General features: G+C 38.6%; 1 protein-coding gene across 1 annotated transcript in view; it reads left to right on the top strand.

Annotated features, from left to right (window-relative positions):
- Window positions 1-13,073, top strand: part of MMP2 (matrix metallopeptidase 2) — a 37,307-nt gene extending 24,234 nt beyond the window's left edge. Inside the window, exons 10-13 of the mRNA XM_061469032.1 lie at window positions 3,982-4,118; window positions 5,894-6,053; window positions 10,162-10,271; window positions 12,079-13,073. Of these exons, the coding sequence (XP_061325016.1) occupies window positions 3,982-4,118; window positions 5,894-6,053; window positions 10,162-10,271; window positions 12,079-12,182 (511 nt within the window). The 3' untranslated portion in view covers window positions 12,183-13,073. The remainder of the gene's footprint in view (window positions 1-3,981; window positions 4,119-5,893; window positions 6,054-10,161; window positions 10,272-12,078) is intronic.
- The last annotated feature ends 210 nt before the right edge of the window (window positions 13,074-13,283 follow it).

The raw sequence follows: 13,283 nt of genomic DNA, 5'->3' as shown, positions 1-13,283 counted from the left end.
AGTAGAGCTCTGGGACCACTCTCATTCCTGATTTCACTTCAGATAGTCTGCACTCTGGGGAAAGCTTCAAACCTGATTGTAGGAAAACTCCCTTTCTTAACTTCTAGGAACAAAAAAAAAGCAGTTCATCCAAATCTAGTAGCAATAATCTCAAAAGTGTCTTCCACCATGGAGACACTGTTCTAGCAAATCTCCAGTGCTAGTATAATTTTCATTATAATAGACTGGTCCCCATGTTCATAAAGATACAAACATGGAATGAGAAAAGTCTTGTGCCTGAATGGTTTAATCCAGGTTAAGTAACAGAATTATGTGACTCATGGTACTGTAAGGATTCCGGTGATTGGGATAGTCTCCACATGTGCAAGGCCTCCTAGGCAGAAGACACAAAAGGCAGTTTTGATGCAAGAGCAGAGATATTCCTGATAAAATGAGGTAGCTGCACAGCTGCAGCTCCTGCTGCCTTTGCCAGGGTCTGTATTACCCAGCTGCTCAGCAATGAAGAGCATCTCCTAAGAAGTACAGAACTTGGCAGCACCATGGTGAGACACACTAAATCCTCTTTTTCTTCTGCCTTAAATCAATGCCCAATTTGAAATCATTTTTCCTCAGTTACCCTGAACATTTTCCCAAAGCCACTAAAGATCTGAGCCCATGCATGCACTCTGTGTGCGTAAATCAAACACTGTCTCCTATCATATAGAAACACATACAAACATGTGAAGCTGATGGAAATATTACAGCCAACCTGTTCATTGCTTCTTCCCAGATGTCAGGTGAAATTTAAAAGGGAGCAGGAACCAATACACAAAGTCCTCCTCACGAAACACCAGTTATTTGTATCTCCTGGTGCTGTGAAAGTCCAGCCATCTTTTCCAGATTTATGTTTTCAGCTAGAAGCTATGAATAATTATTACTATGCTGCATGGTTTAACTCTACTTACCAGCTTTTCGTAACAAAAAGTCATGGCCTTTGGGTAATTTTACAGGCCATGGTACACTGCAATTTCTTCAGTCCATTTCCTTCTAATTCCCATCTATGTGATACCCAATCAGACATGTGTGCTTTGGGTTTGAAGTTTGACTTAACCTTTATCACAGGCTTCGTGCTTTAGCGATGCAGAAATGGGATTTAAAACTTCCAGTTGTAAGAACATAATTCCATTACAGCTGCAAGGGGCACAAAAGGTTCACTCAACCTGTCTGTGATACCTTTTGTACTATTCCTCTTCGCCCCTGTCAATGGCAGGATAAAATTCCTCACAATCTAGTAATCCCTAGTGGCAAGAAACAGCTCTTTCTTGGCCACAAAATGGTCCCACAGTACCAAAAGACCAGCACTACAGAATGCCAGCACTGGACTCCTCCACCAACAAGCTGCACAGAGCTGGCCTCACCACTTTGGTCTAACAAGTTTGCCAAAACTGGTACCCACTTTTGCTAACATAGTCATCAGAAAGCTGAAGTATCAACCTCAGCTCATTGCGTAAAAACAAAAGGTAAAACATATCCTCACAGCAGTAGAAATGATTCCAAGTTTCATAGTATCCATAGTGTCAAAGTGATTCAGTATTCTATATAATCCCAACAGAAGTATTTCACATTCGGATACAGCTGGTCAAAAAACTATGCAAATACCAAAACAGTCTGTTCCAATCCATTCATGGTTTATCTAACACGCAGCAAAAGCAGACAATTGTTGAATTGTTTTGCTCTGGAATGGCTTTGCCTGTCAGTCTTGCAGCTTTTCAAACATCAGGCATGCAGCATTATGACTCACTTTTGGAATTCTGAAAACAAATGTGTATCATGTGTTGTATGACTTTTATGATTCATGCAAACGACCGCAGCATCTGCCATATTACACACGCAAAAGGAACAATTAACAAAAAAGAAGTTAGATAAGATTAAAAAAAATAATAATAATTTTCCTTTCCTCTTCAACGCAAGGAAATAAATGGGAATTACTGGAGCTGCTGTTGGCCATTTACAGAGCTTTTCCACTGGGCACAGAATCCTCCAAGCAACCAGAGTGCCCAACTATAGCATTTACACAGATAGCTTTGTTCTGAAAGTGAACAAAAGTCAAACTTCTGAAGCTTACCAAGATATTAAAAAAGACTCACTGATTCAGTCCCTTTAGAGATCTGCTAATAATAATTATACTAATAATGGCAAATCTTGATTATGTTAAAATATAAAATACTTACTATAAAAAGGTATTAAATCTGTCTATAAAGATAATATTAAAATTTAACCTGAATGACTTAAAACATTTCAACAAGCTCAAAGTGAAATGAGAAAGCCAAATAATTTATTTCACCATTCCTCAATAAGATGAGTAGCAATAAAAATACCTCCTGCCCAGTTCAAAAGCAAAAGAAAATTCAGCTTTGACCAAGCTTCCTTTTCCACAAGAAAACCTCACCATTTTAATAAGTCCCTTGAAATGTGTGCTTTAACAAAAGCCTGATGTTTAAGTATCCATTGGCTCTGGAGAGTTTGGAATTCGTGCGGATAGTAATTATTAGTGCTGACTCAGCCATAAATCAAGTCCAAATCTGACTGAAATTCTGTAACTTGGACTTTCAAAGGAGATACTTTCATAAATGCAGTGTTAGAAAGATTTACAGGGGTTTCCATTTCATACCATACAGGATCTGCTTTTCTGTCTAAAGAAAGATGCATGAAAAAAAAATGTTATTACCTTTTACAGTGTCTAAATACTGTCAAGAGCAAGAGTAATTAAATGCCTTATTCCTTGCCTCTTTTTTAAAATTAAAATTATGATGAGTTAGATATTTTTGTATGTTAAAAATAGATCTATGTATGCAAAATGAGAGTAAGTTAACATATTACTATCTTAATTATTAGTATCATAAGTCATAATAAATACATATTTTTAATTAAGAGACAAAAATGTGTTTCAAGATGTTTTATTTGCTCTATCTAGCTCTGTTTGCAATCAAACTTCACTGATAAAAATGCAGCAATTTAATAAATGAATTTAGAATCTCTCCTTCAAGTTTTAGGCAAAACCAAGATTTGGTTTCAGATGCTGTGTTTCTCAAGGTATAATTATTCTAGGTGGGAATGGGTAATGGCTATTTATATTTTGCAAAAAGTAAGATGCCAGTAACACCTTGAGCTTCTGTAACACAGTAATGGTAAAAGCAGTTTGACCTGAAAATGTAATAGCTATAGCAAGAGCTGCTGATTTTTCATTTTATCACCATGGCAAAAATTTCATACTGCTGAGGAAAAAAGTTGTTCCTTCTGCAGAGGAGGAAATAGCAGAACTATTTTTAACCAAAAGCCCTCAGCACAAAGCTCTGCCATTTAAAGATAATTACAGCTTTTTAAAGCTTAAATCAAATGATGATTCTACTTACACATAAAATAGCTAATAAATTACCCTATGCTTTTCTCTAATGAAAATTTTTAGTGCTAGCAGTTTCCTTTACAGCCAAGCTCACTTCCAAGCAATTTGATATACTGTCATTAAATTTGAACTTTTAGTCACTACAATAGTAATTGCAAGAGCAATTAATGGAATAGAAATCTCTGCTTTTCTCACTTATCCATCTGCTCCGTACACAACACCATGAGAGCTCTAACAGTTTAAATGCCTTGTAAAGGAGTTTAGTTTTACTAAACTCAAAGCACAGAATAAACTCTGCCCTGTTGCAAAAAGCAACAGGAGCTCCAAAGCAACCAGTGCAATCAGTGCAAGCAATATCACCCGCAGTCCAGCATGCAGCTTATTGTGCAGCTGTTTTAACAACAGGCTTCCAAATGAATGATTTGCTTTTCAGTCACTGTAGGAAAACAGTTACAAATGTGTGTTGCTGCTAATGTGTGTGTGTGCATGTGTGTGTGTGTATATGCACACTTATGCAGCCTTTGCCAGAAATGATGAAAACCAGACGTGTTGGTGAATTAGTTCGTTGTAAATCTCATACAATGTTCTGTTCTGCTCAGATTCATGTGGAGGACTGTAAACCCCCGAGGAAAACCCACAGGTCCTCTTCTTGTTGCTACATTCTGGCCTGATCTGCCAGAGAAAATCGATGCTGTCTACGAGGCCCCTCAGGATGAAAAGGCTGTATTTTTTTCAGGTACTGGTTTTAAGTTTTAAAATGTAAGCATGCGTTTGCATAAATGTTGCATTCAAGCTCAGTTTCCTCCCAGCTGTAACTGGGCCAGGAAATGGCCTGCCCAAGAGCAAGTATAGTCAGCGGGTATGGGTGACAGATGTCAAACATCCCATGCAGAGGATATTAGGACAAGGGCTGCATCTGAAAGATCGAAGAGTGTTCAGCCTCCATTACAACAAAGGGAACCTATAAGCATCAAAAAAGATACATTCAAAAAATAAGCAAGACTAAACAAGAGTAATTGTTTAAACCAAAAAGCAACCACAGCAGAGTTCTGTTTCATTACTCACTGCTCTGTTTTCCTTCTGGTTCCTCTAAGTTCGAGCTATTGTCTCTGTACATGCTGCTTGAGAAGATTAGATCTCCCTCTTCCCCCCATGCCTTTCCTTCTATCCTTCTCTTTTGCCAAAGACTAACTTCCACTCTGGCTTCCAAGTGTCTTCCTTGGTGTCTCATCATGCAGAGGATACATGCAGTCAAGCCAGCTGCCTCCATGGGAGAGGAGGATAACAGGAAGCATTGCTCTGTCTATCCTAAGCCACACATGGTTCCCCTGTACTGGCCAAATTAGCAGAGCTAGGAAACTGTTTTCAACTTGAAGAACTGAGCCAGCAAAAACTGGGCTCTAGTATCTACTAAAAACATGACTAAACACCTCCAATCATGTAAAAACCATATGGCTGATGCTGCTGTACATTTTCTGTACAGGACGGAAAAAAGTAATGATAATCTATTCCACATGTCTCAAAGGCCATTTGCTTTGGTTACATGGGGGGAGAGGAAGCTTAAAGTTTTATTTCAGGCGAGCCATACATAACACTTGAAATATTGCATAGGTTATATATAATCCTGCTGCATCTAAACCTCTCTTCCTCTCTTTATAATTTCCAGGAAAATGTAACTAACCTGTTTTTAAAAAATAAGAACTATCAAAGACTGGTTTGAAAGTTACATGTAGCCCAACTAACTTAAAACACTGACTACTGAGACCCACCCTTTGTTCCTGAATGGTGAGGTAGTAACTTCTCAGGAACTCAAATCCTACATGTTACACTTTTCTCATATTAACAGTTTACTTACTTTCCCACTAGCACAGAATCAAAGAAATGTTCTTTCATTAATGAATCTTTCCGTGGTTTTCAGTGAATCTAGTACAGGTATTTATTAAGTAAACTGTAATTCCATGTAAAGAACAGAATACTAGTACCTCTTCCATTAATACATATTTGGGCAGACATGAGAAATGTTGTATGACAAGAGATAATGGAAATAGGAATTCTGGGCAAAAACTACAGGTTAATTGCTCAATAAAAACAATCAATGAAACAAACGGAGGATGAATATGAACATCTGCATTCGACCTTCAGGTGCCCATGCCTCGTTTCAGACCATCTTCATTATACAAAAAATACTAATATTAACATAACCCTGTATTAACATAACCCCAGCCATATTAAGACAGTGTCTGCCTCAAATATAAGGAAGCTAAGAAGGGAGAAAGCAAGAGCACACTGAGGTGATGTCTTTTTCTGAGAGGCAAGCAACACTTCAGAGGCAAAAGCAGAAACTGTAGTCTCAGTACATCTGTAATCTAGTGCTTCATAGGTGGTAAAATACTAGAAAGGCTGCTAGTACAGTTAGTGAAATGAAAAGTTGCATAGCAAAGCGTAAAAAAAGAAATGCTCCTCTGTATCCAACTACTTAACAGTGTTTGGTTTGTTTTCTCTCCTACTTAGGAAATGAGTACTGGGTTTATTCAGCCAGTAACTTGGATAGGGGTTATCCAAAGAAACTCACCAACCTGGGACTACCCCCGGATGTGCAACGTGTTGATGCAGCTTTCAACTGGGGCAGAAACAAGAGGACATACATTTTTGCTGGAGACAGATACTGGAAGTAAGACCCATTGAAGTGGTGATGGTGGTGGTACACTGTCAGCCAAGCCTCATCTAGGGCTAAGTGCACACTGAGGTTCAGTAAACAGGAACCAAACACAGGGAGGGCATCCTTGAAGAATACAAAATGAGGACTGCCAGGACAGAACTGAGCAGTGGCAAGTGAGGATGCTTAACCACAGAGCATGGCTAGGAAAGAACATTAATACAGCAGCAGAGAACAAGCATGTGTTTGAGAAAACAGCTTGCAATGGAATAGGATATCTGGGAGTCCCTGTCAGGCTGCTCCCCACTAACAACCTACGCCTCAAGCCGTATGCACCAACAAACTGCCCCTCATGAGTGCCAGGCTCTTAAGAGGGGCAAGCTTACCTACTGTCAGATTACAGCTGCTGGGAGAAAAGCCTGACAGGAATCCATTAAAATTGGGCTGACCCCACATCACTTCAAGCCAAAGACTGACCAAATTACCTTAGAAATTCTTTCAGTAAGCCATCAGCTTTGGAGGCACTGGATGTAAAAGAAACAGCAGTGTGACTAGCAGAGCATGCTGGGGATGACTGAAAAGCCTCCAGCACCTGATATACCAGTCATTAACACATCTGCTGTACTAATAGAGTTGGCACTGAGGAGATCTCAACAAACCACAAGAAGTGAATGTTAGTACTCTGGGAAAATCACAGAATAGTTTGGGTTGGAAGAGACCTTAAAGACCATCTTGTTCCAACCCCCCTCTGCTACAGGCCTCCCACTAGACCAGGTTGTTTCAAACCTCATCCAACCTGGCCTTGAACACTGCCAGGGATGGGGCATCTACAACTTCTCCAGGAAACCTGTTCCAGTGTCTCACCATCTTCATAGTGGAGTGAAGGAGGAGAATCACCTCCCTTGACTTGCTGGTCATGCTCCTTTTGATGCAGCCCAGGACATGGTTGGCTTTCTGGGCTGCAAGCGTAGACTGTCGGGTCACATTGAGCTTCTAGTCAACCAACAGCCCCAAGTCTTTCTCCTCAAAGCTGCTCCCAATCCATCCTTAGCTCAATCTAATCTTAGCTTTTATTCATTTTGAGAGTCTCTACAATCTTTTTTGTGTTTACAGTACATGCTCAGGGACGTTTTTGTTGAAAAAAACACCACAAATGTGGTATTCCACAAATGCATGTAACTGTACTTGCATTAAGGTTTCTGTTTGAAAGACTGTATGACAAATAAAATATGACACAACATAAGGAATCAAACTCAGGTGACCTGCTACCATGCTCTATCCAGAAAAGATCTTGGGCTTTTAGATTAGGAAGGGATGTCCTTAAAATGTGTAAGGCCATTACTGTGGAAGAAATAAATATCCTACCCTACACCTGATGAAAAGTCTACTAATTGTATTTAATAGAATTTCATTATTATAGCATCAGAAACACCCACCAGAAATCTAAAAAATTCGCCAAGCTATAAAGATTCCTCCTGAGAGATGCTCTATAAAATATCAAAGGCAGTCTCAGTTATACTGAGTCCATTTTATGTGAACATTAATTTCACATTATGATCAAACTGGATAAGTGTCTTTATTGTATCCTAATGGCTGTGGATTCCTGTAAGTAAATACCCTTTCACAATTGCCACTTGCTCCTAACTTCCAATTACTTTGATGACAGTACACTTCTCCATTATTTAAAGAGAAAAAAACCCAAAGGCTAAACTTTAAAAACTAGGGTATTATTCATTTTTTAATGTCATAATGTAGAGATCATTTTACACATTTGCAAGTAGTTCTAACACAGCCATTTGTAATACTCCATATTCCTATCAAAACCTACAGACTGTGAGTCAGCAAAGCTGCAGGTCTCCTCTGTACCAACTACTGTTTTGATTAACTGTACTCCAGGGCCTCTAACTAATTCATCAGTCTAATCACAGACAGTAATTCTATCAAAGTACCTTGTCAACTGCAGTCACTGCAGAAAGCATAATTTATTTTTAAGGAACCAAAATAAGCTTAAATGATTCCTATCTGCGTAAAGAAAAAATCAGTTGACAAATACTTCAGAAAAAAATGCATCTCTGTTTAACACAGATGCTGTTACCCTAAAGTATGTTTTGTTTTATACAAGGACTCTGCCACATGGGAGCAAAACAGTTATATACAATAGTCCTTCCTGTGCCATTATCACACTTGCTTTAAATGGATTTTTTGGAAGCTTTCTTCTCTCTCTTCTTCCAGCTGCAAGCTATTTTAGTGTCATTATAACTAGACTGTTAAGCAAAGTTTTGTGAGAGAGAGGAAGAGAAGCTGGCTCAGATTCCACAGCTGAAGTTTTAAAGCTACCCAACAAGGTACAGGTATGGTGTCCTCAGCATAAAAAGGACATGGAACTGTTAGAACAAGTCCAGAGGAGGGCTATGAGGATGATCAGGGGACTGGAGCACCTCCCCTATGAAGACAGGCTGAGAAAGTTGGGGCTCTTCAGCTTGGAGAAGGGAAGGCTGCATGGAGGCTTCATAGCAGCCTTCCAGTATCTGAAGGGAGGCTGTAGGGATGCTGGGGAGGGACTCTTCATTAGGGACTGTAGTGACAGGACAAGGGGTAACAGGTTAAAACTTAAACAGGGGAAGTTTAGATTGGATATAAGGAGGAAATTCTTTCCTGTTAGGGTGGTGAGGCACTGGAATGGGTTGCCCAGGGAGATTGTGAATGCTCCATCCCTGGCAGTGGTCAAGGCCAGGTTGGACAGAGCCTACGGTGAGATGGTTTAGTGTCACATGTCCCTGCCCATGCAGGGGGGGTGGAACTAGATGATCTTAAGGTCCTTTCCAACCCTAACTATTCTATGATTCTATGATTCTAAGGTATTAGATTTTCTTTAAATATCCTAGGAAAAATAGCAAGTAATTTAAATTAATCATTTGAATTTATTTTGGCCAACTTACTGTTCATTAGTATTGAGGTAACTTTGGATAGAATCCAGGTCTATACAGTAATGAGGGAAGGGTAACCCGAGATACATACAGATATGGATAAATAGAAATAAAGAACATAAACCCTCCCTCCAGTACTAGTGAAAGATGACCTCTTTGAAGCCCATTGCTCCTGAAGAGGTACTGCGAGGGTGACTGAGGCCTCACATTCATTGGAAGCCTGTTTCAAACTATATCGCATGTCACTGCTCCACAGGACATCTCTGCTTCTGTTCAGCACTGACTCCCATCTATGGATCAAATAAATGGGGAAAACAGGCCACAGTTTTCCACCTTCTTTCCTTTCAAGCACCTTGCATGTCTGGGACATTTATTTCCTATACATGGAAAGGGAGATCCCAGATTACTTGGATGTGGGAGTGCAAAACTGGCTTTGCAGAAATCTATGTTTGCATTGTACAGTGGAAATCACACTGGAGTAAATGAGCAAATGAAACAACTCATGATCTGCGGGTGTGGACACCAGTAGATTCACTCACTCCTGAATGGCACTGCAGACTAGATCCAACTTCCATGTTAGGTGTATTTATATCAGCTGAGTTTTCCTCTTGAAAGCATAGATTGTGAAAGCCATTGTGGTTTTGGTTCCTCCTCAAACAGAAAAACATCTATTTTTAACTTGGCATTTATCTGTTCATCATCGGAGACAGAGACTGTGTGAAAATCATACAGGTTTTTAATGAAATGTTAGGGAAAGCAATTAGTAATTTAATAGCATTCCATCAATTACATGGACTACAAGAATATTTCAAACACAATTTTGAAAAGATAACCATTTCACATTAAAATCTGCTATCTTCAGACGCTGGCAGCTGCCAGAAAAAAGTTACCTTTCCTAGAATTATATCTGGAATTTTAAAGCTACATTTCTGAAAAGGGTTTTGCTTAGAAAATGTGTTTTCTATTCAGCAAGAATTGCATTTCCAAAAGGAAAAACTTAAAATCTGAGGGTGTTTTAAAGGTGTTAGGAATAATTATAATGCAATTATAATGAAATAGAAAATGTTACAATCTTAGTTATTATATTTCTGTTCGATTGTTATATATAGTCACATTTGCTGAGGACTCCCTGAAAAATTATGTTAAAATTTAACATTAATTACAGACTCATAATGCAGTGATATGATTTTCTTAAGGTACAATGAAGAAAAGAAGAAAATGGAGCTTGCATCCCCTAAATTCATTGCAGACTCTTGGAATGGCATTCCAGATAACCTCGATGCTGTCCTGGGTCTTGGTGACAGTGGTAAGCTGTAATTCTGATTCAAGTCACTAACAAGCTGTTATTCATCTGCTGTGAAACTTATTGGAGAATTTAACTTCTTACTGAGCAGAAGCCAAATGGAGCCAAATTCCCATTCAGCTTTTCAAACTATTGGTTCAAGTAAACTTTTATTGTCTCTATTTTCTATTAAACACCAGTTGATAAATACCCTACTAATCACAGTTTAGACTTTTTAAAGGGAAACATTATGGGATGTCTTTGGTTCAGCTAGAATAGAGTTTTGTGGTTTTTTCGTAGTAGAAGCTGCTACAGTGCTGTGCTTTGGATTGAGTATGAGAATAATGCTGATAAGACACTGATGTTCTAGATGTTGCTCAGTAGTGTCTACCCTAATCAAGGACCTCTTAGTCTGTCACGTTCTGCCAGTGAGGAAGGGCATGAGAAGCTATGACAAAGCAGAGACATGATGCCTGGCAAAACTAGCCAAAGCAGTATTCCACACCACAGCACATCATGCCTAGTATAGAAAGTGGGGGGCATTGGCTGGAAGGGATCAATCACTGCTCCAGGACTGGCTGGGCATCAATCAGTGAGTGGTGAGCAGTTGTACTGTGCATCACTTGGGTTTCATGGGGTTTATTCATCTCCCCTTTTACCTATTGTTATTATTACACTTTATGTCAATTGTCAAACTGTTCTTCTCTCAACCCTTGGGGGTTTTTACCCTTTTCCAATTCTCCTCCCCACCTCATTAGGGAGGGTGCGTGTGTAAGTACCAGTAACCAAGCAGCTGCAAGGTACTTAGCTTCTGGCTGGGGTTAAACCACAACAAGAGAATATGACCTTTTTTGAACGTTTTTATCAAGCAAATATGATAATTTCCTTTTCATTTAAGGGAAGGCCATTTAATTTCAATCTGCTACTGTTCTTTATAATTTACTCACTTAGTCTTAAAAAAAAAAAAAATAAAGGTATGTCTTATGTGTTTTGAAGCATCTTACTGTTTTCCACTGCTATGCTGTGCAGGTCTAGAAATCTGCTGCATAAATGTAGACTGGAGATGCAGAAAAGTGAAACCTGATGCAGTCACTTTTTTGTCAACATGTTCCCAAGGCTCAGACCTGGATTCATGCTGACTTTCCAATCTGGGCATGGGGAAAACTAGCTCTGTGGAGAACTCTCTAATGTAGTTTGAAACAGAGAGTAAAGTGACTCCTGCCGCCCAGGATGTCCTAACACCAGAAGGCATGATCAGACCAGTCCGTACAGCTTGGAAATTTCCTGACTTCCTGACAGCTCCATAGTTTCCTCAGTACCAGCGTGCACTCATAGCACTATTTCAGGATCTTCCTGCTCTAGGACAACCAGAACTCAAGTATGATAATCTCCTTGATTATCATAAATGGGTTGTATTTTGTTCCTTTTTTTTTTTTAACCTTCTATCAGCTGCAGCTGAGAGCCTGGCCCATGGTTTTAAGTGGCCTTCTATGTTGCACAGATATGCATAAATGTCTGGAAGCACCACTGATATCACGAGTCTCAACTCAATTACATTTTCAACATTTATTTTGCCAGCAAACACTTCTTCCCAGAAAATTCTGGCTCACAAAATGGTGACCTGGCTTCAGGCTCCAATTGAACAAGACCTGTCTTCTCTGGAGTGGGAACTTTCATTTGTTTTTAAAATAAATCTTTTTTATTGTGTACCAATATTTTGGAAAATAAGTTTTCCAGTACATTGAGCTTCATGAAGTCAAATAGACAAAAGGTTTTGATCAAGAATTATGTGCTCTATAATCTGAGTATCCTTTTTCATTTACCTTCACAGGATACACCTACTTTTTCAAAGATCAGTACTATCTACAAATGGAAGACAAGAGTTTGAAGATTGTTAAAATTGGCAAGATAAATTCTGACTGGTTGGGTTGCTGAACTGTATGAGCTATTAATAACCATTTTATTTACTTTTTTTGTTATATGCCTTATCTGTAATTAGAAATAGATCTGAATGCTAAATACTGGACCAGTCTGGTACTGGCACCTAAACGTTAAGTACCAGTACTGTACACATCAGATAATTTAAGTGTTTGCCTCCTCAGTATACAAAAGATGTTTACGTATATATTCTGGTACAATTTTTCATTCATAGTAATGCTAGTAACAGAATATCCATCATTCTTTATTTCCTGGGTGCTTAAACAAAGCATTGAAGCCATTGGAGACTGGATCACGCCCCTGCATTATACATATCCCAATATAGGCTCAAATGAGATGTACCAGCAGTGCACTTTGATTTTTTTTTTAATACAACTCTTTTATAAATAGATGGTTTGTCTTGATGTTTTTCACCCTCTTGCGAGTCTGATCATTACTTCCATTTTACTTACATAATAATACAGAAAGACTGTCAAAGGCACAGGTTGCCTTAGGATTTGATTTGTGTTGATGATGCATGATGGAATCATGGCAAGAAACTGTAAAGTATTGTTTTAAAGTACTTTTTATTTTAATATCTTAGTTGAATTTAGCAATTTGCTTCATGCACTTTGTTACTACTATATAACTTGTTTATATGGATGGAATGACTCAGATTTTTTAAGTCAATGCGTTATACATAGAAGTCATGTATTATTGTTTAACTTGTTTTATTTTTCTGTTTATAATATTGGGGTTTGTTTGGTTAGGTTTTTTGCTTATGCATTGGGCAACAGAAAATATTCTTTTCACAATGTAATGCAATGTTTCTCATTAAAATATAAACCAGAAAAGAATGTCCATATGAAGTGCCAATGACACAAATAAAATCAAATTACACTGTCAACACTTCTAATGGCCAGGCTTTCTTGTATCACTTCAAATTAGAAATTCAGTAGCATGTAACAGTGAAAGACCTGTCAAAGGAAAGACAATATTACTCCAGTATATAACTGCTTACTGGATTTATTTTACTCTATCTTCTCTGTTCTTTCTAAGATGTAACTGTAGCAATTTACATTAAACAGATGATATGGTCCCATGCTCCACAAAGCCCGC

This window comes from Pezoporus flaviventris, unplaced genomic scaffold, assembly GCF_033815535.1.
Source record: "Pezoporus flaviventris isolate CSIRO_AGI_PZ_B2104156 unplaced genomic scaffold, CSIRO_AGI_Pfla_v1 ptg000054l, whole genome shotgun sequence".
NCBI lineage: Eukaryota > Metazoa > Chordata > Aves > Psittaciformes > Psittacidae > Pezoporus > Pezoporus flaviventris.
The sequence above is the reverse complement of the archived record's forward strand: the minus strand, read 5'-3'. Positions and strand labels throughout refer to the sequence as shown.